At 36.5% G+C, this 25,240-nt stretch overlaps 1 protein-coding gene across 2 annotated transcripts in view; it reads right to left on the bottom strand.

Annotated features, from left to right (window-relative positions):
* Window positions 1-25,240, bottom strand: part of ABCD2 (ATP binding cassette subfamily D member 2) — a 65,294-nt gene that overhangs the window by 7,558 nt on the left and 32,496 nt on the right. For both annotated transcript variants that reach the window (XM_021690389.1, XM_021690390.1), the window contains exons 7-8: window positions 15,337-15,482; window positions 4,027-4,111 (exon numbers count right to left, since the gene is read on the bottom strand). In XM_021690389.1, the coding sequence (XP_021546064.1) occupies window positions 4,027-4,111; window positions 15,337-15,482 (231 nt within the window). The remainder of the gene's footprint in view (window positions 1-4,026; window positions 4,112-15,336; window positions 15,483-25,240) is intronic.

Raw genomic sequence — 25,240 nt, 5'->3', positions numbered from 1 at the left:
TTATTTTATTAACACACCAACACAGTGAGAAATTTATCATCGCATTTTACATTCCATCATATTATATTTCACCCACTATGCTGGTGATCATATTACTGAATATTTATGGACAAGGCTCAAACAGATTCAGGGGATAGTGGGTTAACAGCTGGTCATAAATGTCAAACAGTAAAGTTTACTCTTGAATCTCACCACATCATCTGAGAAAGGGGCATTCTAAAATACACTGCACTAAAAATTCTGAGTTAGCAAATTTTGGTTTGTAATTTTTTAGCTTGCCATATTCGTTTTTAAAAGTTTTTATTTAAATTCTAGTTAGTTAACATACAGTGTGATATTAGTTTCAGGTGTACAATGTAGTGATTCAATACTTACATACATCACCCGGTGCTCATCACAATAAATATCCTCCTTAATCCCCTTCACCTATTTCACCCATCCCCCCACCCACCTCCCCTCTGGTAACCATCACTTTGTTCTCTATAGTTAAGAATCTCTTTCTTGGTTTGCCTCTTTTTCTCTCTTTTTTTCCCTTTGCTCATCTGTTTTGTTTCTTTTTTTATTATTATTATTTAAATTTAATTAACCAATATATAGTACATCATTAGTTTCAGGTATAGAGTTCAGTTATTGATTAGTTGCATATAACACCCAGTGCTCATCACATCACGTGCCCTCCTTAATGCCCATCACCCAGTGTTTTGTTTCTTAAATTCCACATGAGTGAAATCAATATGATACTTGTCTTTCTTGGACTGACTTATTTTGCTTAGCATAATACTCTCTAGCTCCATCCATGTCAATGCAAATTAGCTTGCCATATTCTTGAGCTAACCATGCACATTATTATAAATACCATGTTATTTTTTTCTTTTTCTTTTAATTTTTTTATTTAAATGTAACTTAGTTAACATATAGTAGCTTAAGGGGTAGAATTTAGTGCTTCATCAGTTGCACATCACACCCAGTGCTCATTCCATCAAGTGCCCTCCCAAATGCCCATCACCCAGTTACTCCATCCCCCCACCCACATCCCCTCTAGCAACTCTGTTTGTTCCCTGTCGTTGAGAGTCTTTTATGGTTTGCCTCCCTCTCTGTTTTATCTTATTTTATTTTTCCTTCCCTTCCCCTAGGTTCATCTGTTTTGTTTCTTAAATTCCAAATACCATGTTATTAATACAATATTTTTTCTTATTAAAAAACTCTAGCTAGATACTACATACAGGCCCAAAATAGAGTCACTTGTGCTAGGTCCATGTCACCAAACTGGGGCTTAATATCCAACCTAATTGCAGGTTCAACCTTCCCCAGGAATGTAATCTGAACTGGTCAGTCTAGAATTTCCTGGTCAGCATTGGTGAGGTAATCCACCTAATTAAGACCCTTTAGAATCCCTGTAAGAGGTGAGTTTGTTCATGACTTCCTTGTCCTACTTTTAAAAACTATTCCCTTTCTGTAGCCCTCTGGAGCTCCTCTCTACTTGCTAGATGGGATGCTGTCTTATTCATGAATTGTTCAATAAAGCCAATTGTTTCTTTAAAATTTACCTGAATTTTTGTTATTTAACATAGGTAATGAGAAAATAAATTTTTTTTACTTATCTAAATTTTCTACTTTCATGAAATGTACATATAATTATATTTTAATAAAATTATTTAAATATGTTCCTTTTTCAATAATAAATATGTTATATTCTTATTAAAAAGGCTAAACTAAAATATAATTAAGCTTTTAGCTCTAATTTCTAGTTTATAAGAAAAATAGGAGATTAAAGAAAGAGGTAAAAGATTCCATGAGGAAGTAATCAGATCTAGAATGAGGAATATTCTTATGGGACAACTAACCCTATTTCTTTTTTTTTTCTTATATCTTCTTTTATTTTTTTATTTAAATTCTAGTTAGTTAACATACAGCTCAATATTGGTTTTGGGAGTAGAATTCAGTGATTCATCATTTACATACAACATTCAGCTCATCACAAGTGATGATACCCATCACCCATCTAGCTCCTCTCCCATCACTTCCCTCCATCAACCCTCAGTTTGTTCTCTATCTCTAATCCTATTTCTTTAGCAAATCAATGACATACAAGATTGGAGGGTGAGTGGTGGTGGGACACGGAGTAGCAGAGACCTTAGTTTAAAAATGATTAAAAGATATAACAACAAAATTCAATATGTTTGAACAAATCAACTATAAAAAATATTTTTGAGACAATTAGTGAAACTTTGAATATGAGCCTGGTATTAGACAACTTTAATTTTTATCAATTTTATTAGCTATGATTATAAGGTAGTTATTATGTAAGAAAATATTCTTATATTTTCTTGATGCCACAGTTTTTAGGAAAAAATGCCATGATATTTGGGATTTGCTTTAAAACACTTCAGAATTAAAAATAAAAATAGATAAATTAAGTGTGGTAAAATGTTGCACTTGGTGAATCAGTGTGGTGGGAATGTGGGATTCAACTTACAATTTTCTCTTTGATGGAGTTTTGATGTTTTTTCCATAATAAAAGGTTTTTAAATTTTTTTAAAGATTTTTTTATTTATTTATTTGACACAGAGAGAGAGATAGTGTGAAAAAGAGCACAAGCAGGGGGAGCAGCAGGCACACAGAGGGAGAGGGAGAAGCAGGCTCCCCGCTGAGCAAGGAGCCTGCTTCCTGAGCAAGCAGCCCAACGCAGGCCTCCATGCGGGACTCCATCCCAAGACCCTGGGGTCATGACCTGAGCCAAAGGCAACCACTTAACTGACTGAGCCACACAGGCGCCCCAATAAAAGTTTTTTTAAAAAATTGATAGCCAACTGATCGCTAAGTGTGGGCTAACTGGTTGCTAAGTATTTAATGAGGCTTCCATGATATATATATATATTTTTGCTCCTTTTATCAGTTTTTTAAAGTTCCCTACAAAAGTATTACTGCTTCTACTGCAACTCCTTCAGAATGTCACATCTGCCCCAGTTTACAACCATAAACTGTGCCATTTAGGCATTCATGTACATAACTCTTGGTCCTTTTTTCCCTAAGATGGTTATTAACACTGAGTCACATAATTCCTGATTGCCTCCTGCTTTGCATACAACTCTGATTCTCATTGCCAGAGGCCTAAGATTAAGAGAAAGAGACAGAGGCAGAGAGAGATCTTCTTCAGAAAAGAATAGGACAGATAAGAAGAATATTTCAAAATAGGTTTAATATTTCTTTCCAGCCTCTTGTGCTTGGTATCCTTGAACCTCAAAAGGCTATGAAGCTGATTGCAGAGAGAAAAGTTTTATCAAGAGAAATTATTTGCTGTATCTCTCTTTTTCTGAGTCCATTAAGACCTATGCTGGTTGGTTCCTTTTTACATTAGATAAGTGTCTGATTTTTAAGGAGGAGAGCACTACTGAGCTTAAAAGACTACTGAGTGCTTGAAAAGTTAATTTAGTTTGAATTTAATAATTTAATTCAGAAGTAGTATTGAATGCCTACCTACTGTGTTCACAATATAATAGTAGTTATGTATTCATCACATTTTAAAATTAGTAATAATCTTTTCAAACTTAGGATATGTGAAAATTTAATTTTGTCATCTAACATTACTCAACCTAAGAAATAGAAAAAAAGACTGGGAGATTTCCAACACATGAAAAAAAATAACAAGAAAATTAAACCTGTAAATTCTAAACATTTGTTTTTCCTTTTTTCTTTCTTTTTTATTTGAGTATAGTTGACACACAGTGTTACATTAGTTTCAGGTATACAACAGAGTGATTGGACAAGTTTATACATTAGGCTATGTTCACCGCAAATGTAGCTGCGTCTGTCATCAGACACTATTACAATGTCACTGACTATATTCCTTATGCTGTGCCTTTTTTCTGTGATTTATTCATTCCATAACTGGAAGCCTGTATCTCCCACTCTCTTTCACCCATTTTGCCCACCCCTCCATTCCCCAGGAAGATATTTTTAAACTAAAGATGAGGACATAGAATCCTGTCCAAAGATTTTTTTTAGTTACGACGATGGCATACTTACCTGTGATAAAACATGCGAGCCATGCCCATTCTTTGCTTTTCCCCTCCTGACAGAACATCTTTCCAGTCCATAACAGCATCCCATCCTTAAAAACATATAACAATATATATTTTTATAAGGCATTTGTTTAATCGTTACTGTTTTTACCCTGGCAAGTTTAAATTATTGACGCAAAGGACCTCATATTTTACAGAACATATGCTTGGATAATCTAGAGGGCCTCATTTATAAGCATTTTGTTTTAGATTTCATATTTTTAAATTTTTTTAAAGATTTTATTCATTCATTTGACAGAGAGAGACAGTGAGAGAGGGAACACATGCAGGGGGAGTGGGAGAGAGAGAAGCAGGCTTCCAGCTGAGCAGGGAGCCCAATGCGGGGCTCGATCCCAGGACTCTGGGATCATGACCTGAGCCAAAGGCAGACACTTAACAACTGAGCTACCCAGGCACCCTGGATTTCATATTTTTTAATGGTAATAATTTCTTATACTGATAAAACATGTTCTAAGAATTCCAAATACGGACACTTTTAAAATTTGTTTGTTTCTGGATATCTCTAAAAAGTTGGTATACTTATGCTTATTTTGGAGGATGGTAGGAGAAAAGACCAACAATTTGCACAGGCCTATTGCAAAGTCTACAAAGAGTAAGACAGAAACTAACTTAAATGGCTTCCATGTGCCTGATACTTTATATGAGTTTTCTCATCATCCATTCCACAACCTTTTGAGCTAGATCTTACTGGTTGCATTTTATAAGTGGGTAAATTGAAATCCACAGAGTAGTTGACAAGTCTAAGTTTGCACAGCTAGAGATCAGAGCTAAGATTTATATGTAGGTCTACCTTCACACCACCTCTCACAACATCTTAACTACTGACTTTCTGTTGGTATTTATATAAAAAGCAAGGCTTCTATTTTTAAAATCGGTTACATATATGCATACTGATGTAGAAATGTACTGGAATATTTTTTTATATGAAAAACCAAGCTGCAGAATTTTGTGTGTGTGTAGATATATACATGCATATACATTTATATAAATTATGATTGCATTTCTATAAACACACACACACCACAAACCCCTCCAGGAATGGAATGATGAGACTTTTACTTTCTCAATTACGCATTTTTATATTTGAAAATTTGATGATTTTTATTATTTTTATGGCTGTATTTTGTAACAAGAAAAGCTTACGCAAAACAAAACCATGAGGCCTATGAGAGATAGGGCCATATCAAATATTTATCTGTGGGAATATCAGAAAATAGATCAGAGTAGGCAAAGTCTGATTTTCAAAGAGCAAAATGACTGCCAAAACTTGACACATACACTCAGGACAACAATTCCAAATCCCAAGTATTCAAGGCTTAATTCTCCCATTTGGAAAAAATTCAGGCTCTTTGCCCTATTCCTTATCCCTCAACTAAATTTTCACCTTCATTAAACTTTCTAAATAAACTTGGACAAAGGGAAAGAAAATAGGAAGTAGAGTCTTTGTTGTTTTTTATGCACTAGATTGAAAAGATTTTCCCTATTTCTTAATAATATTCCCCAGTGGGTACCACTGTTCAATTTCTTGAGTGAAATTCCAGGAATTTTCTGTTCATTTAAAAACATATCCTTACAATTTTATACTAGGAAAAAAATCTCAAAATGTCATCTGGTTTAAAGTTCTTGCTTCTGGTGAAAACTGTTGAAATACAATTTTTCTCTATAACTGAATTTTATAGCATTTATGAAACATAAGCAAGGATTTGAAAAATAAGTTCAGATTGCTACACAATGGAGAAATAGTCTGGGCTTAATTTTTTTTTTCCCCTGCCAACTGAGAAAGCACAAGAGAAAAGTATTTGGGTCAAAGGAAACTTTAGCTTTACATATTTAAATAAAATCATGTCCTCTGTTCCACTAAACCCAAAAGTTTTAGTAGGCAATATTGCTTGATCATAGAACATATAAATCAAAACTCTGAGTTATAATTTCACCTCTGATGATGATTTAGTGAGCCGAGGCCAGCAAAGAAAACATTTTTCCTGCTTCCTTGAGATGTACATAATGCTCTAGTTCATGTTAACATTTGTTAACACTTTTACTCCTGTCTATTTTGTAACCTCTTTCATAGAATGAAACATACTTTTTATTTTTTTAATATTTTTTTTAATTTTATTTTATTATGTTATGTTGATCACCATACATCACATCATTAGTTTTTGATGTAGTGTTCCATGATTCATTGTTTGTGTATAACACCCAGTGCTCCATGCAGTATGTGCCCTCCTTAATACCCATCACTGGGCTAACCCATCTCCCACCCCCCTCCCCTCTAGAACCCTCAGTTTGTTTCTCAGACTCCATAGTCTTTCATGGTTGGTCTCCCCCTCTGATTTCCTCCCCTTCATTTTTCCCTTCCTACTATCTTCTTTTTTTTTTAACGTATAATGTATTATTTGTTTCAGAGGTACAGGTCTGTGATTCAACAGTCTTACACAATTCACAGCGCTCACCACAGCACATACCCTTCTAATACTATGTTGAATAGCAGTGGTGATAGTGGACATCCCTGCCGTGTTCCTGACCTTAGGGGGAAAGCTCTCAGGTTTTCCCCATTGAGAATGATATTCTCTTTGGGTTTTTCATAGATGGCTTTTATGATATTGAGGTATGTACCCTCTATGCCTACACTCTGAAGAGTTTTGATCAAGAAAGGATGCTGTACTTTGTCAAATGCTTTTTCTGCATCTATTGAGAGGATCATATGGTTCTTGTTCTTTCTTTTATGAATGTATTGTATCACATTGATTGATTTGCGGGTGTTGAACCAACCTTGCAGCCCAGGGATAAATCCCACTTGGTCATGGTGAATAATCCTTTTAATGTACTGTGGGATCCTATTGGCTAGTATTTTGGTGAGAATTTTTGCATCTGTGTTCATCAAGGATATTGGTCTGTAATTCTCCTTTTTGATGTGGAATTTGTCTGGTTTTGGGATCAAGGTAATGGTGGCCTCATAAAACGAGTTTGGAAGTTTTCCTTCCATTTCTATTTTTTGGAACAGTTTCAGAAGAATAGGTATTAATGCTTCTTTAAGTGTTTAGTAGAACTCCCCTGGGAAGCCGTCTGGCCCTGGGCTTTTGCTTGTTGGGAGATTTTTGATGACTGCTTCAATTTCCTTAGTGGTGATAGGTCTGTTCAGGTTTTCTATTTCTTCCTGGTTCAGTTTTGGTAGTTGATACATCTCTAGGAATGCATCCATTTCTTCCAGATTATCTAATTTGCTGGTATATAGTTGCTCATAATATGTTCTTATAATTGTTTGTATTTCTTTGGTGTTGGTTGTGATCTCTCCTCTTTCATTCATGATTTTGTTTATTTGGGTCATTTCTCTTTTCTTTTTGATAAGTCTGGCCAGGGGTTTATCAATCTTGTTAATTCTTTCAAAGAACCAGCTCCTAGTTTCGTTGATCTGTTCTACTATTCTTTTGGTTTCTATTTCATTGATTTCTGCTCTGATCTTTATTATTTCTCTTCTCCTGTTGAGTTTAGGCTTTCTTTGCTGTTCTTTCTCCAGCTCCTTTAGGTGTAGGGTTAGGCTGTGTATTTGAGACCTTTCCTGTTTCTTGAGAAAGGCTTGTATTGCTATATACTTTCCTCTTAGGACTGCCTTTGTTACATCCCAAAGATTTTGAACAGTTGTGTTTTCATTTTCATTTGTTTCCATGAATTTTTTTTAACTCTTCTTTAATTTCCTGGTTGACCCATTCATTCTTTAGTAGGATGCTCTTTGGCCTCCATGTATTTGAGTTCTTTCCAACTTTCCTCTTGTGATTGAGTTCTAGTTTCAAAGCACTGTGGCCTGAAAATATGCAGGGAATGATCCCAATCTTTTGGTACCGGTTGAGACCTGATTTGTGACCCAGGATGTGATCTATTCTGGAGAATGTTCCATGGGCCCTAGAGAAGAATGTGTATTCTGTTGCTTTGGAATGGAATGTTCTGAATATATCTGTGAAGTCTATCTGGTCCAGTGTGTCATTTAAAGTCTTTATTTCCTTGTTGATCTTTTGCTTAGATGATCTGTCCATTTCAGTGAGGGGGTGTTAAAGTCCCCTACTATTATTGTATTGTTGATGTGTTTCTTTGCTTTTGTTATTAATTGGCTTACATAATTGGCTGCTCCCATGTTAGGGGCATAGATATTTACAATTGCTAGATCTTCTTATTGGATAGACCCTTTAAGTAGAATATAATGTCCTTTCTCATCTCTTATTATAGTCCTGGTTTAAAATCTAATTTGTCTGATATAAGGATTGCCACCCCAGCTTTCTTTTGGTGTCCATTAGCATGGTAAATGGTTTTCCACCCCCTCACTTTCAATCTGGGTGTGTCTTTGGGTCTAAAATGAGTCTCTTGCAGACAGCATATTGATGGGGGTCTTGTTTTTTATATCCAATCTGATAGCCTGTGTCTTTGGATTGGGGCATTTAGCCTATTTACATTCAGGGTAACTATCGAAAGATATGAATTTATTGCCACTGTATTGCCTGTAAGGTGACTGTTACTGTATATTGTCTCTGTTCCTTTCTGGTCTATGTTATTTTTAGGCTCTCTCTTTGCTTAGAGGACCCCTTTCAATGTTTCATGTAGGGCTGGTTTCGTGTTTGCAAATTCCTTTAGTTTTTGTTTGTCCTGGAAGCTTTTTATCTCTCCTTCTATTTTCAATGACAGCCTAGCTGGATATAGTATTCTTGGCTGCATATTTTTTTCATTTAGTGCTCTGAATATATCATGCCAGTCCTTTCTTTCTGGCAGGCCAGAAAGAAAAACTTTCTGGCATGCCAGGTCTCTGTGGATAGGTCTGTTGCCGATCTAATATTTCTACCATTGTAGGTTACAGATCTCTTCTCACAAGCTGCTTTCAGGATTTTCTCTTTGTCTCTGAGACTTGTCAGTTCTACTATTAGATGTCGGGGTGTTGACCTATTTTTATTGATTTTGAGGGGGGTTCTCTGTGCCTCCTGGATTTTGATGCCTGTTTCCTTCCCCAAATTAGGGAAGTTCTCTGCTATAATTTGCTCTAATATACCTTCTGCCCCTCTCTCTCTTTCTTCTTCTTCTGGGATCCCAATTATTCTAATATTGTTTCATCTTACGCTATCACTTATCTCTCGAATTCTGCCCTCGTGATCCAGTAGTTGTTTATCTCTCTTTTTCTCAGCATCTTTATTTTCCATCATTTGGTCTTCTATATCACTAATTCTCTCTTCTGCCTAATTGATTCTAGCAGTTAGAGCCTCCATTTTTGATTGCACCTCATTAATAGCCTTTTTGATTTTGACTTGGTTAGATTTTAGTTCTTTTATTTCTCCAGAAAGAGTTTCTCTAATATCTTCCATGCTTTTTTCAAGCCCAGCTAGTATCTTTATAATTGTCATTCTGAACTCTAGTTCTGACATATTACTGATTTCCATATTGATTAGGTCCCTGGCAGTTGGTACTGCCTCTTGTTCTTTTTTTTGAGGTGATTTTTTCCATCTTGTCATTTTGTCCAGAGGAGAACAGACGAATGAGAGAACAAAATGCTAACAGGGTAAAACAACCCCAGAAAAATATACACTAAACAAATCAGAAGAGACCTGAAATCAGAGGAAAAGAAAGGTAAAGGAAGAAAAAAGAAAAGAAAAAGATAAAAAACAAACAAACAAAAAACAGAATATGAGCAAATATGATCAGGCTGCTCCATAGATCAGTGCCATGCACTAGATTTTGCGTATTTTGGTCAGTTAGAAGAAAGTGCCTCCCAAAATTTTAAAGAAAGAAAAACTTACACATGTACAAAAATAAGAGTTAATACGATGAAGGGATGGAATATGACTGTAAAGATGAAAATTATAAAAGATCTTATAAAAGGAATTGATAAGAAGTTGGTTGAAAAAAGAAAGAAGAGAATTTAAAAAAAAAATAAAAAGGGAGAGAATGTGATCAGGCAGGAGACTAGAACAAAGCCATACACTAGATATTTAGGGTATATTTTGGTCTGTTAGAAGAAACTGTTTCCCAAAATTTTAAAGAGATAACAACTTATATATACCAAAAATAAGGTTAACTACTATGAAGGGATAGAATATGACTCTAAAAATGAAAAATAAAAAAGAATTTTTAAAAAAGGGATTGATAAGATGTTGGTTGAGAAAGGGAAAAAGAAAAATTAAAAAAAAAGTTAAAAAAAATTAACTTTGAAAGACTAAAGAATCATGGTAAAAAAGCCATGAATTCTATGTGCAGTATTCCCCTAGCGCTGGAGTTCTGCCGTTCTCATTGATTGGGCAACTTGGTCTTGGCCGGCTGTGCTTGCTAATCTTCTGGGGGAGGGGCCTGTTGCCCTGGTTCTCAAATGTCTTTGCTGGAGATGGAATTGCCCTGCCCTTGTAGGTCCGGGCTAAGTAATCTGCTTGGGTTTGCTCTCGGGAGCTTTTGTTCCTGCAAGCTTTCCGTACAGCTTTGGAGGACAAGAGTGAAAATGGCAGCCTCCCAATCTCTGCCCTGGAGGAGCCAAAAACTTGGGGCCCCACTCCTCAGTGAGCCCCCAGAGAAAAGCAGTCAATCTCTCCCGTCTCCCCGGTCTCCGGCTGCACTCCGTGCTCACCCGGCCTGTGACCGCACGTTTCTGTCTCTGGCACCCGACCAGGTGGAGTCTCCAAACCCAGCAGATCCCTGCGGTGCACTCCCACGCGGCTCCTCCCGGGGGAGGAAGGTGAGTCTCCCCGGATCTGCCTCTTGTTGGGTCCCTGCTGGAAGAGCGGTGGCCTGACTGTGCTGCAGATCATGGTTTATGGCAACCCCGAGCTGAGTACCCGTGCCTCGGCTCCGTCTCTGCAGCCGGCTTCCCCGCTCTGATACCTGGGAGCTCTGCCACACTCAGGCACCCCTGGTCTTTGTGTGACCCCGAGGGTCCTGAGACCACACTGTCCCAGTGAGGGTTCCACCCCCCGCTTAGCCACTGGAGCGACGTCCCTCAGCGGAACCAACTTCTAAAAGTCCGATTTTGCGCTCTGCTGCTCTATCACTTGCCGGTAGTGGCTGATGGAGGCCCCCTCCCCCGCCATCTATCTTCCTGAATATGGCCTCGGATTCACTTCTCCGCATGTCCTATCTTCCAGAAAGTGGTCGCTTTTCTGCTCAGAGAGTTGCTGCTATTCTTTTCTTCGATCTCCTGTTGAGTTCGTAGGTGTTCAGAATGGTTTGATCCCTATCTAGATGAATTCCTGGGTCCAGACAAAATATAGGTCTCCTACTCCTCCACCATCTTGCTCCTCCCCCTGGAAACATAGTTTTTAATTCCATCTTTAACTAAAGCAAAGCATTTCTCTAAGCAAAGTATTAGCTAGTCTAAATAGAACTTCAATAGGCTTCTTCTAAAGTATGTGATGTCCTTGCAAATTTAGGTGCTTTCCAGCTTTGCTTAAAAACATGAAACATGTTTCATGTTTTAAGGATTAAGTGAGTAGAGAGTAGGCTTCCTTGGAATTTTTTTTTATGTGTAAGGATATAACTGTTCTCATTCATGTCTAAGAAGCTAGTAGATAGCATAGCACAGTGGCATAGCCTAGTATAGAACATTGACTTTCAAGTGAGATCTGTATTTGAATCCCTGTCATAACACTTGTGGTAGGCCCCTGGGGAAGTTTCTAAACTTCTGAATTTCACCTGTGAAATTCACCCACATCATGAGACAGTTATAAATATTAAATAAGATGACAATGTACATTGCTTAATGTATTCTGCAAGGTAAGCACTCAGTAAATCATAACAATTACTGTTACATTATTAAGGTTGAAACATTCTTTAAAGAAGTTCTTAAACTTTTTGATGACTTTGAAAGAATAGAATGGCCCATGTTTATTGTAAATTTCTATTTAGATGATTGGATTTCAAATTTACCCAAAATAATTTCCCCAAGATTAACATGCAGCATTTATTCTGCCCTGGTGTTTTAAAACTGGGAAGGAGCTGACTATATGGAAAAAAAAATGATGATCTGCTTTCCATATTTTTAGTATTTATGACTCGTGATTATAAATATCATAAAAATAAACAGAATAATGCATCTCTTGTCTGCATCATTTGCTGATTATAAGAATCAAATGAAATAATATATATGAAATTTCCATACAAAATATCAAGTACTAATCATCACAAAAAGATAAAATATCATAGTATCAATATTATGAGTAGTAATATTGCCATTAGCTACTAATTCTTATGCATTTACTATGTGCCATTGTTCTAAATACTCTATAGTCTTTTTAAAAAAGTTTTTAATTCCAGTTAGTTCACATACAGTGTAATATTAGTTTCAGTTGTACATTATAGTGATTCAAGACTTCCATGCAACACCCGGTGCTCATCACAAGTGCACTCCTTACTGCCTGTCACCGATTAAATCCAACCTACCGCTCCCCTCCCCTCTGGGAATCATCAGTTTGTTCTCTGTAATAAAGAGTCAATTTCTTGGTTTGTCTCTCTCTCTTTTTCCCTTTGCTCATTGGTTTTGTTTCTTAAATTCCACATATGAGTGAAATCATACGGTATTTGTCTTTCTCTGACTGACTTATTTTGCTTAGCATAATACTCTCTAGCTCCATCCATGTCATTGCAATTGGCAAGATTTCATTCTTTTTTATGGCTGAGTAATATTCCACTGTATATAGATACACCACCTCTTCTGTATCCATTCATCAGTAGATGCACACTTGGGCTGCTGGCATATCTTGGCTATTATAAATAATGCTGCTATAAACACAGGGGTGCATCTATCCTTTCATATTAGTGCTTTTGTATTCTTTGGGTAAACTACCCTGTGATTGCTGGATCACAGGGTAGTTCTATTTTTAACTTTTTGAGGAAACTCCATACTGTTTCCCAGAGTGGCTTCACTGGTTTGGATTCCCACCAACAGTGCAAGAGGGTTTCTTTTTCTCCACATCCTCACCAATGATTGTTTTTTGTGTTGATTTTAGCCATTCTGGAAGGTGTGAGTTGATACCTCCTGGTGGTTCTGATTTTCATTTCCCTGATGGTAAGTGATGATGAACATGTTTTCATATGTCTCTTGGTCATCTGGATATCTTATTTGAAGAAATATCTGTTCATGTCTTCTGTCTGCAAAAGCTTTTTATTTTGATGTAGTCCCAACAGTTTATTTTTGCTTTTATTTCCCTTGCCTCAGGAGACATATCTGGAAAAAATGTTGCTATGGTCGATGTCAAAGAAGTTACTGCCTATGTTATCTTCTAGGATTTTTATGGTTTCAGGTCTCACATTAGGTCTTTAATCCATTTTGAATTTATGTTTGTGTATGGTGTAAGAAAGTGGTCCAGTTTCATTCTTTTGCATATTGCCGTCCAGTTCTCCCAACACCGTTTGTTGAAGAGACTGTCTTTTTCCTATTGGATATTCTTTCTTGCTTTGTCAAAGATTAATTGACCACATAGTTGTGGGACTCTACAGAGAGTCTTATTTAATATTCACAGAATCCTTATTAGGTAGATAGTTATCCCCATTTTACAGTTGAAAATACAGACAACAGTGCTAATTAAGATTCTAGAACTCTGACTTCAAAGTTCACATTCTTAATCACTGTACTTCTGATAGGTAAATGGGCTAGGAAATGAAACATAAAACCTATGCAAAATTAAACCTAGAATTCTAGCTTGTTATTTCAATAGTTTTTCAAGGCTATCAAATTATGTGTAATCAAGTTATTTGAAAGTATGACTATTAGAAAGAAGACATAAAATGACCAACAGACACATGAAAAAATGTTCAACATCACTCGGCATCAGTGAAATACAAATCAAAACCACAATGAGACACCACCTCACACCAGTCAGAATGGCTAAAATTAACAAGTCAGGAAACAACAGATGTTGGTGAGGATGTGGAGAAAGGGGAAACCTCCTACACTGTTGGTGGGAATGCAAGCTGGTGCAGCCACTCTGGAAAACAGTATGGAGGTTCCTTGAAAAGTTGAAAATAGAGCTACCGTATGACCCAGCAATTGCACTACTGGGTACTTACCCCAAAGATACAAATGTAGTGATCCGAAGGGGTATGTGCACCCCAATGTTTATAGCAGCAATTTTCACAATAGCCAAACTATGGAAAGAGCCCAGACGTCCATCGACATGAATAGATAATGAAGATGTGATATATATATACAATGGACCACTACTCGGCCATCAAAAAAAAAAAAAATGAAGTCTTGCCATTTGCAATGACATGGATGAACCTAGAGGGTATTATGCTAAGTGAAATAAGTCAATCAGAGAAAGATAATTATCATATGATCTCATTCATATGTGGAATTTAAGAAACAAAACAGAAGATCATAGGGGAAGAGAGGAAAAAATAAAACAAGATGAAATCAAAGAGGGAAAAAAAACATAAAAGACTCTCTCTTTTTTTTTTATTATGTTTAATTAGCCAACATATAGTACACATCATTAGTTTTTGGTGTAGTATTCAATGATTAATTAGTTGCTTAATCATAGGAAACAAACTGAGGGTTGCTGGAGGGAAGGGGTGCAGGGGGGATGGGGTAACTGGGTGATGGACATTAAGGAGGGCACTGATGTAATGAGCACTGGGTATTATATAAGACTGATGAATCACTGGCCTCTACCTCTGAAACCAATAATACATTATATGTTAATTAATTGAATTTAAATAAAAAATTAATTTAAAAAGGTTTGACTATTAGAAAGTAATTCTTTTTTAAGCTCATATGTATAACTGTTAATTCTACTCTTTCAAAAATGTCTTATGAATAAAACACATACTATAGAAGTTTCTGTATTTTATCTAATTCTCTATGTGCTACTTGAAAGAGGAAAAAATGTATTGGTAAGACTGTGGGTCTGAAAACAAAAAAGTAATTCTTTGATACCTACTTCTCAAATTATTTAGTTTAATGTAAGCTGAGAACTCGACAGGATAATATTTCTGTCACAGACTTTACATACATCTAGATTGATGATGGCTTCAGGGACAATTGTATATTCAAATATGAAGGAAAAATTATTTTCAAATGCTAGCAGCAGACAATAAAAAGCCTAGTGTGCTGCAGGAAATATAACCCAAGCAGAAAAGAGGATGTCAGTAATGGAAAAGCAATAAATGCTATAAAGTCTGTCTTCTGTGTTTATGTTCCAATAACAGCATACGTTCAAATTAAACCATGGACTATTTACCCAAGTTTGTTTTTTTGAAACAAAGTTAAATGCATTTTAAAAGTGATAGACTTTACCTCCTTCTCTTTGAACTATGTGATAGAGGTGGACATTGTGTAGAATACATTCCAGATCGTGGTCTGTACAGCCTTTATCATGCATGTCATCCACTGAATCAGGATAGATGACTTGATCACGAAGACTTCCAAGAGACATGTATGGCCTATAAAACACCAAGCACACACGAATCCTAGTACAGGGGCACCTGGGTGGCTCAGTCGGTTAAGCGTCTGCCTTTGGCTCAGGTCATGATCTCTGGGTCCTGGGATCAAGCCCCACATCAGGCTTCCTGCTCAGAGGGGAGTCTGCTTCTCTCTCACTCTCTCTCTTTCCCTCCCTCTGCCCCTTCCCACCGCTTATTCTCTCTCCTTCTCTGTCAAATAAATAAATAAAATTAAAAAAAAAAAGAATCCTAGTACAAAGGCATTTTAGTTTACTCAGTGTGACATTCCCGTGGTCTGAAAACTCCAGAGCAGACTTTAAATACCATATGTCTAGGATTACATTTATTACCTGGTGATGAGTATTTCTCTCTCAGGCATGACAGGATCATACTCTGTTATGTTTATGTAAAAATTTATTGAGACATAGCCACAAAAAAAAGTTGGGTATTTTCAGTGCAGAAATACATACCCTGTTTCACTGTGTTTTATAAACATTGCTTCTGCATTTCGTCTAAAATTATTTGGTTTAAATATTATAAAATTTGAGGTTTTGACCCAGCGATGTGAACAAGCTAAACTTTTAAAAAATGCTATTCATGAGGCACCTGCGTGGATCAGTAGGTTGAGCATGGACTCTTGCTTTCAGCTCAGGTTATGATCTCATGGGTGGTGGGATCCACTCGCGTCAGGCTCTGGGCTCGGGGAGTTGGGGGGGGGGAGTCTGCTTGTCCTTCTCCCCCCCCCGCCCTCCCCCCCCGCTTGTGTGTGGGAGCATGCTTGCGCTTGCTCTCTGTCTCTCTCTAGGATAAACAAATAAATAAAATCTTTAAAATATATATATATATATATATAAAACTTCCAAAAATAACAACAATAGGAGTGTGTAAGATCCATTGCAGCATTATCTGTAATTGCAAAATATTGAAAACAATCTAAATGTCCATCAAAAGGAGACTGAATATAGCACCTACACTATAGAGCTGTAAAACAGGATGTGGACGTTCTCTATAGAGTGATCTTCAATAATATACTTTTAAGTTGAAAAGCGAAGTGCAGAAGTAGATGCCTAGCAGGGTTTCTCAGCAGCAGCATTATGGATATATGGAACTAGTCCTTCTTTGTAGTTGAGGGCTATCTTACTTATTGTAGATGTTTAGCAGCATACCTGGTCTCCACCCACAAGATGCTCCTACAGTAGTGACTCCGCCCCCAATAAAGTCTCCAGATATTGCCCCCTGCAGGACAAAACCATCCCCATTTGAGAACCACTAATATACAGTATACTACCTTTATACAAAATGAAAGCAAAATAAGTAAGTATACGTTTATCTGCTTACATTTATAAAAGGAAACACCGTAAACCAGAAATTAATAAAACTGGCTACATACTGGAGATTGGAAAAACAAGGCAGAATGGATAGGGGAGGGAGTGACCTCTCTAAGTGTCCTTTCTATATAGTTTTTACTTTTAGAATAATGTTAAATGTTATCATTCAAAAAAATAACATGACACCAATAACCAGCGAAGGTAGGAACCTTAAAATTAAATACAAACAGAAACAAATGAACTGAATGGTATATCCAATGAATAACAACCACCTAAAAGGGGGAGGAGGTGCTGGTCCAAGTAACTTGAAACTGGCCACCCAATTTCAGTTGAAGACCAAGAGAACCACAAAGAAATCTTGAACCTTATTTGGCAAGTTTCTTGTTGGTAATGATATAGGTGTAGCAATTCTGAAACTATTTTACCAATCTTGCAGGACTGACCAAAGAAGTAAACATTTTACTGTTAGGAGCCAGGGTGCTCCCTCTGAAGAAAGAAGATACAAACACGGCAGGTGAGAAGGCAAGAAAAACTATAATACTTCATTTGAATTCGAGTGTCATTTTGAATTCATGCTTTAAAAAAAATCTATTTCCTATTCTGTCTACACTCAGTATATCCTGACATTATCCTCTGAGAAGGACCCAACATCATTTAGGTAGTGTAGTGGGTTGAACTGTGGACCCAAGAAGATATGCCCAAGTCCTAAACCCCACGTACATGTGAATTTGACCTTATTTGGAGGGGGAAAAAAGGTCTTTGCAGATGTAACTAAGTTAAGGATCTCCAGATGAGATCATCCTGGATTAACCAGATGGGCCCTAAATCCAGTAAGTGCTCTTATAAGAAGAGAAAGGAAGGGAAGGAAGTTATGTGATGACAGAGACAGAGATTGGAGTTATGCTGTCCCAGGCCAAGGAATGCCTGCCACCACCGGAAGCTGGAAGAGGCAAGAAAAGATTCTATCCTAGAGCTTTCTTAGGGAGGATAGGCCTGTCAACAACTTGATTTTGAACTCCTGACTTCCAGAATACGAGAGAATACATTTCTGTTGTTTTAAACCACCAAGTTTTTGGTTACCCAGCAGATTTTGGAAATAGGTAGTATTCTTGCACCAAAAAAAAAAAAAAAAAAAAAAAAAAAAAAGCATATCCTGAATCATAGCATCAGGAAACTACCAGACTAACTTAAAGAACTTTCTTAAAATAACAACAGTTCAGGGCTCCTGGGTGGCTCAGTTGGTTAAGCGACTGCCTTTGGCTCAGGTCATGATCTCAGGGTCCTGGGATCGAGCCCCACTTTGGGCTCCCTGCTCCGCGGGAAGCCTGCTTCTCCCTCTCCCACTCCCCCTGCTTGTGTTCCCTCTCTCACTGTCTCTCTCTCTGTCAAATAAATAAATAAAATCTTTTAAAAAAAATAACAGTTTTGCACTCTATATCAATGTCATTAAAAAAAGAGAAGCTGAGGAGGTGAGATTAAAAGAAACTAGAGCAACATGACAACTAAAATGCAAATGAATTGAGAAAAACAAGTTATTATAAAGGATAGCATTATGATAATTGGCAATATTTAAATATGGAAAGTTGTTGGGGTGCCTGGGTGGCTCAGTGGGTTGAGCGTCTGACTCTTGGTTTCGACTCAGGTCATGATCTCATGGGTCATGGGATCAAATCCCGAGTTGGGCTCCATGCTCAGTGGGGAGTCTGCTTCAGAATTCTCTCCCCCTACCACTCCCCCACCTATCATGCATGGACTCTCTCTCCCTCTCTCTAAAATAAATAAATCTTAAAAACATATATTTATAAAAAAATATGGAGAATTGTTGGGGGCCATTGAGAGGACATGACTGCCAGTTGACCATGAGCTGGACTGGGACAATCAGAGGCTCCTCACCCCCTCACACGTGGTTGGAATGTATGCTCTGACCACCACTCCCATCACTGCAACTGTTTCCAAGGAAGCAGCCTTGAGAGAGCAATGTGCTGTTGGGACCATCTGGATGCTATATGTGACTTAACCCAGTTAAGTCCTCTATACAAACTTAAGATTCTGGTGGGCAAGTGCAGAGATCCACTCACCTTGTAGCTGACCATGACAAACCTCATGTTAATTCCCCTGCTTCTTAAACCTGCCATCTACCAATCTGGAGTAAGTCTCTTCCATCTCCTTTTGCCCTCCATGTACAGAGGCCAGTTTGTGAACCAATAAAAGTATGTTCAAATTTTTTTTTTTAAGATTTTATTTTATTTATTTAACAGAGAGAGAGACAGCTAGATAGGGAACATAAGCAGGGGGAGTGGGAGAGGGAGAAGCAGGCTTCCTGCGGAGCAGGGAGCCCGATGCAGGGCTCGATCCCAGGACCCTGGGATCATATCCTGAGCCGAAGGCAGACGCTTAACGACTGAGCCACCTGGGCACCCCAAAAGTATGTTTAGGTAATAACATTATACCAGTGTTAATATTCATGAATTTGATTATTATACTATGGTTATGCTAGAAAATATCTTTGCTCTTTGGAAATACATCCTAAAGTAGTTAGGGATGAAGATTTATGATTGCTGCAACTTACTTTTAAAAGGGGAGGGGGGTGGGAGAAAGAGAGAAAGTTGAAGGTTTAAAATACAAATGTTTTTGTAGATCAATTGTCTACCTATTTTCCCATAATATGAAAATGATTCAGTTGAAGGACAGATAACACAAGGTTATTTTACAACAGACTTAACTAATATTTGAAAATAAAAATATTTATATTTTAATGATACATATATATACTCATATAAAGATTTTCAATGGGATCTTTACAAATATGGAAATCCCTGGTCATATTTTAAAAATTAAGATATAGGGGTGCCTGGGTGGCTCAGTTGGTTAAATATTCAACTCTTGCTTTAATCTGGGGTCCTGATCTCAGGGTCATAGGATCGAGCTCCAAGTCGGGCTCCGTACTCAGCGGGGAGTCTGCTTGAGATTCTCTCTCTTCCTCTGCCCTTCCCCTGCTCACTCTCTCTCTCTCTCTCCCTCAAATAAATAAATCTTTTTTAAAAATCGAGATATAATTCACATATCATAAAATCCACCCTTTTAAAGTACACAATTCAGTGATTTTTAGTATATTCACAAGCTCATGTAACCATCACCACTAATTCCAGAATATTTTCTTCACACCAAAAAGAAACTCTATACCCAATAGTAGACAGTCCACATTCTTCTCTCCTCCCAACCCCTGGCAACCACTAATCTACTTTCTGTCTCCATGGATTTGCCTATTCTGGCCATTTAATATACATGAAATCGTACAATATGTGGTCTTTTGTGATGACCTTCTTTCTGTTAGCATACTGCTTTCAGGTTCATTCATGTTGTAGCATATAATAGTATTTCATTCCTTTTAATGGCTGAATAATAGTCCACCGTATGAATATGCCACATTTTGTTAATCCACTCAACAGTTGATGGATATTCCAGTTGTTTTCACTATTTGGCTATTATGAACAGTGGGCATACACCTAGGAGTGTAATTGCTGGGGCATATAACCCTTTGTTTACTTTTTGAGGAACTGCCCAGCTGTTTTCTGAAGTGTCTATATCATTTCTGGTCACGTTTCTTTACCATATCCCTATATCTTCCTCTCCTGCCTTTTTCTTTCCCTTTCCCTCTCTGGTCTAACCATATTTAAAAAAAAAAAATAGAATTAGGACACACAGTTATTTGTCTATATTATATTAAACATTCATATAATGTGACAATATCTTAAATTAATATCTGGTAAAAATAATAGCATAAAATAGAAATTGGCTATCAGAGCCAATGAGTAGTTTTTCAACTGGTACTCTGAGACTACTTAAAAAAGAAATACAAGGAAATCATAGTGGGCGGTACTTTTGCTAACTTCCGAAGTGATACCTGCTCCAATTTAATGTAAATTAGAAGCACAAATGTATCCTATACCTTAGTATAAACCCCAGATATAATTCAAGCTATAGAACAGCCATGACACAATATGTAATGGAGACTACAATGATTAAAATACATCTGAACATTCATTTCACTAATGTTCCTTCAGGATTCTACCATAAGACTAAATTAACTGGCAATATTTAATGAAATCAGATTTTATATCTACATTTCAAGGAAGACAGTAAAGAGTCATGGTTGTGATAATAGGCTTTGGAGAGATGGTTCTGGGCTGGAATTCCAATTTCACTATTTACTAACAATGTGACCCAAATTCTGAACTACAGCTACCTAATTTGTAAAATAACTTACTTTATTCCATTTGCTATGAAACCTAAATGAAGCAGTGTGTTTTTATAAAGTATAAATGAAGCAATGTAGTCAGAGCACCTCATAAGTATACGTACAAAGTAGGCACTCAATAATCTGTTACAGAAACAAAAGTTCATGTCTACTTAGGCTTAAGTTTGCTACTTATGTGAAAAGGCAACATCTTAAAAAAGAACAGATGCAAAAGAATTTCTATTTAACCAGCTAAGAGACTTGTGGTTTTATACCACATAGTAAATTTTTATTATTTTCATGAGATTAATAAATAACAAGTACCTAATTATATAAATTTTAGAAATTATATTCTGTTAAACGCCCAAGAAAGCATGTCAGGTTTACCTAGAAGTACTTCTTTTAGTAACTGGAGTACCACTTAGTTCACTGGAGCAATTTATAGGACCTGAAAGGTCAGTGCACATAAGGCTGCTCTATGCTTTCTTTGTAAGAACTTGGAAGAGCAAAACTTTGAAACTTCTTTAAAAGGCTAATTTATGTTATTTATGATTTCTTTATGATTTTTGAAATCTGTCGATTCTCTTTCATGAATAGATAAGGAAACATTTCATAAGGGCTTTTAAGGCAAAGTAAAATAGTTATGTTTTTGCAATGCTAAAGTTTTTATTAGTTTATAAGTCTCATAATATTTTGAATATGCACTCTTGAAATAAAAGTCAAAACAAAACAGGGGCGCCTGGGTGGCTCAGTCGTTAAGCGTCTGCCTTCGGCTCAGGTCATGATCCCAGGGTTCTGGGATCAAGCCCCGCATCCGGCTCCCTGCTCCGCGGGAAGCCTGCTTCTCCTTCTCCCACTCCCCCTGCTTGTGTTCCCTCTCTTCGCTGGGTCTCTGTCAAATAAATAAAATCTTAAAAAAAAAAAAAAGTCGAAACAAAACAAACATGGTGTTTAGCTACTAACTTTTTAAATTCAATCAGCATGAAACTTAAATAAAATGCCAAACCATAAACATTTTATGATGCAAAATGAAGAACTGCAAATGTGTCCACATAACTTATATGAGCTATTGTTACTCAAAATGATTAATAATAGAGTATGAAAATTGCTGCTTTGAAAATTTATGTGAAGGGAATGCAGATGGAATTATACAAGAAATATTTATAAAATTACAAATTTATAAGGACTCAACAAATACTGCTTTATTAGAGTCCCTTTTCCTCTCAATTGTTTTACCATCATATAAAATGATAAAAATAACACATTCTATATGTGTTTAATGTGGTACATAGCAACTAAGGGTACTTTTTTTTTAAGGGGGGAGGGGCAGCTGGAGAGGGGTAGAGAGAGAATCTTAAGCAGGCTCCACACCCAGCACAGAGCCCAATGCAGGGCTCCTTTTTACAACCCTGAGATCATGACCTGAGCTGAATGTAGGAGTCGGCCACTTAACCGACTGAGCCACCCAGGTGCCCCCAACTAAGGATACTTTGATAGATTTTATCACTATAATTATTTAAAAATATTATAAAGTTAAGGTTACCACCAAACTCTTTTGAAAAGCTATATCAAGAAAAGTAGGGATGATGCTGAATTTATTTGAAAGCACAGGAAACAGAGGACCCTATATCCAATGCTTATATGATTAGTTTGCATGTGATCCTTTTCCAGCTCAAAGGCCTGGAATTTAACAGTTTAAGCTAGCTCAAGTTGCTCTAGTCTTACTAAAGTTATACATAATGGATAAGAACTTAAAGTACCCTTTACTAAGCTTTCCTTTCTAGATATATAGACCTATTCAGATTATCTTCTAAATATTTCAGGTACATAAGTTACCATGTCAGAAAGTTATTAGCTTACTTGCTCTGGCCCATCAGAGAGGGAATCACGCAACATACCTACTACAAGCAATGAAAAAAATATAGTGCTTATAATGAGCAACTATCAGAAAAGAAACACTAACTAGTTTTAATTTACTTCTTTAAGTAAAACCCAGAATCACCTCTATTTGTTGTGGAAAAGATACGGGAATAAACTCATAGGTATCACATTACAATTTAAGTAATTATTTATTATTTAAACAATTATGATAATTGTTTTTCTTTGTAATCTGGGGTTACTTCAAATGCATCTACATTTAAAACTGTTAATAATAAGAGTAGAATTAAAGTTAGTTCAGATCAAATCTATTCCCAGTGATTATGGCTTTTTATTTTATATTACCAATGTCTCAAGGTACTTCTATAATTTGTATTCTACTCTGTACTTTTCTGTGTTAACATTTAAAAATCTGACAATTTATGATTGTTTTGGTAAAATGTATTAATATATATTATATTGTTATATTCTTCTGTACTTTTCTCTTTTTTATATTGTTCTGTATTTTTCTCTTTAATAGAGACAAAAGTAGAAAAAAGGAGAAGGCATTGAGAAATATCGGCTGTTTTTGTGCTTGTCATCTTTGGAATGATCATCCAAAATGCTAAATGTTTCATAGTCATCTAGAATTTAATTGTCAAAATGTTGGCAAAAATTTCACAGCAATATTAACTATATTTAAGCCTGAGATGTGTTAAGTTTAAGGTACAGCTAAGTACTGCTGTGTTACCATAGTGATAAGAAGTTAGCAATCAGAAAGCCATAAAATCTAACTATTAATAATTCATATAAATGTACACACTGGGACCAATCATGTCATCAGATCCTTTCATGAATACGAAGAATTAAATTTGAGTCCTCAATGCATAAATCATTCCTAATATTCTTAAAAAAATATGTAGCAAACAAGAAGAAGTACTCAACTGAAAAGAGATATTAACTATTACTGCAATCACATTTTTAGGATGTTATTTCTAGGTGCCAAAACAGAGATGTGCACAGCCTCTGAAGAGCAGGGACTATATTTATTTCCAAGTAATAAGAATAATGTTATTGGAATAATCAAAGTACTGCTAACCTGATGAGAATCCAAACTTCTTAAAAATCAACTTTGGTTAAGAGTATTTGTCATTAGATTACTGTATGAAATCCCTGTTATTTGACTTTTTTGACCTACAAAAATTCTAATTCCATATGGTTCAACTTAATAACTGAGTCATAAAATAAGGAAAACTTTTAGACCCAAAAGAAGATTTTTCACCATTATTATTTTTATAAATTAACTGATAGAAGAGTTAAATATGAAAAAAAAATGTATCCTAAACATTTTTCCAAGCAACAGGAAACTATAGGAAATTGTTTACATTTATAGATTCCTTTAAGAGAGTTTTAAAAAAGTGAATGTACCAATTACTACACAGGAGATACCAAAATGTATAATTTACAATTTTGTCAGTCAATTGCTCAAAGATACTTATGCAGTTTACTTGCTTTGAGTCTAATAGTCAGAAAGCAAAGGAATATAGGTAAATTAGCTACAGCATATTACTGAGCCTTCTTCATGGCTAAAATAATTTCTTTTACAAGGGACATATTAAATGACAAATACTTATACCCATCATAAAGAGGATTATATGACATATCTAGTGCAAGAAGCAAAATAGTTTGCTTCCTAATTAGTGTATGGAGCCAGACTGATTTGGCAGTAGAAACCAAATCTGGGGCGCCTGCGTGGCTCAGTTGGTTAAGCGACTGCCTTAGGCTCAGGTCATGATCCTGGAGCCCCGGGATCGAGTCCCGCATCGGGCTCCCTGCTCAGCGGGGAGTCTGCTTCTCCCTCTGACCCTCCTCCCTCTCATGCTCTCTGTCTCTCAAATAAATAAATAAAATCTTTAAAAAAAAAAAAAAAGAAAGAAAGAAACCAAATCTGTGGAGATGTTCATTCATTCATTCATTCATTCATTCAATCATTCATCGTATGTTCATTGCACTGTTGTAATATGCCATTCTATAGATTCTATAGATTCAGTAGGATACCACCAGTGTGGTACAGATGTGCAGATGCACTTTCTGGCTTATATCCTATGAAAATTTGTTCAACAGTGAGTCAACATGGGCAAAGTCTGTTCTAGTAACAACTCCCACTCCCTAAGATTCGTCTAATTTGGGGGCAGCAAGACCAGTGTATGTGTAACTGACTGTGTATGGGGCTCCATGAGTACACCTGAATTAAGCCATATCACATTCTTCCTTTATTCCAGTGGCCCCTTCAGAGCAACATTCCTCTCAGGCAATGGCCCTGGGGAAGCCTGCAT

This window comes from Neomonachus schauinslandi, chromosome 5, assembly GCF_002201575.2.
Source record: "Neomonachus schauinslandi chromosome 5, ASM220157v2, whole genome shotgun sequence".
NCBI classification, from domain to species: Eukaryota; Metazoa; Chordata; class Mammalia; order Carnivora; family Phocidae; genus Neomonachus; species Neomonachus schauinslandi.
This window is presented reverse-complemented; position numbering and strand designations above follow the sequence as displayed.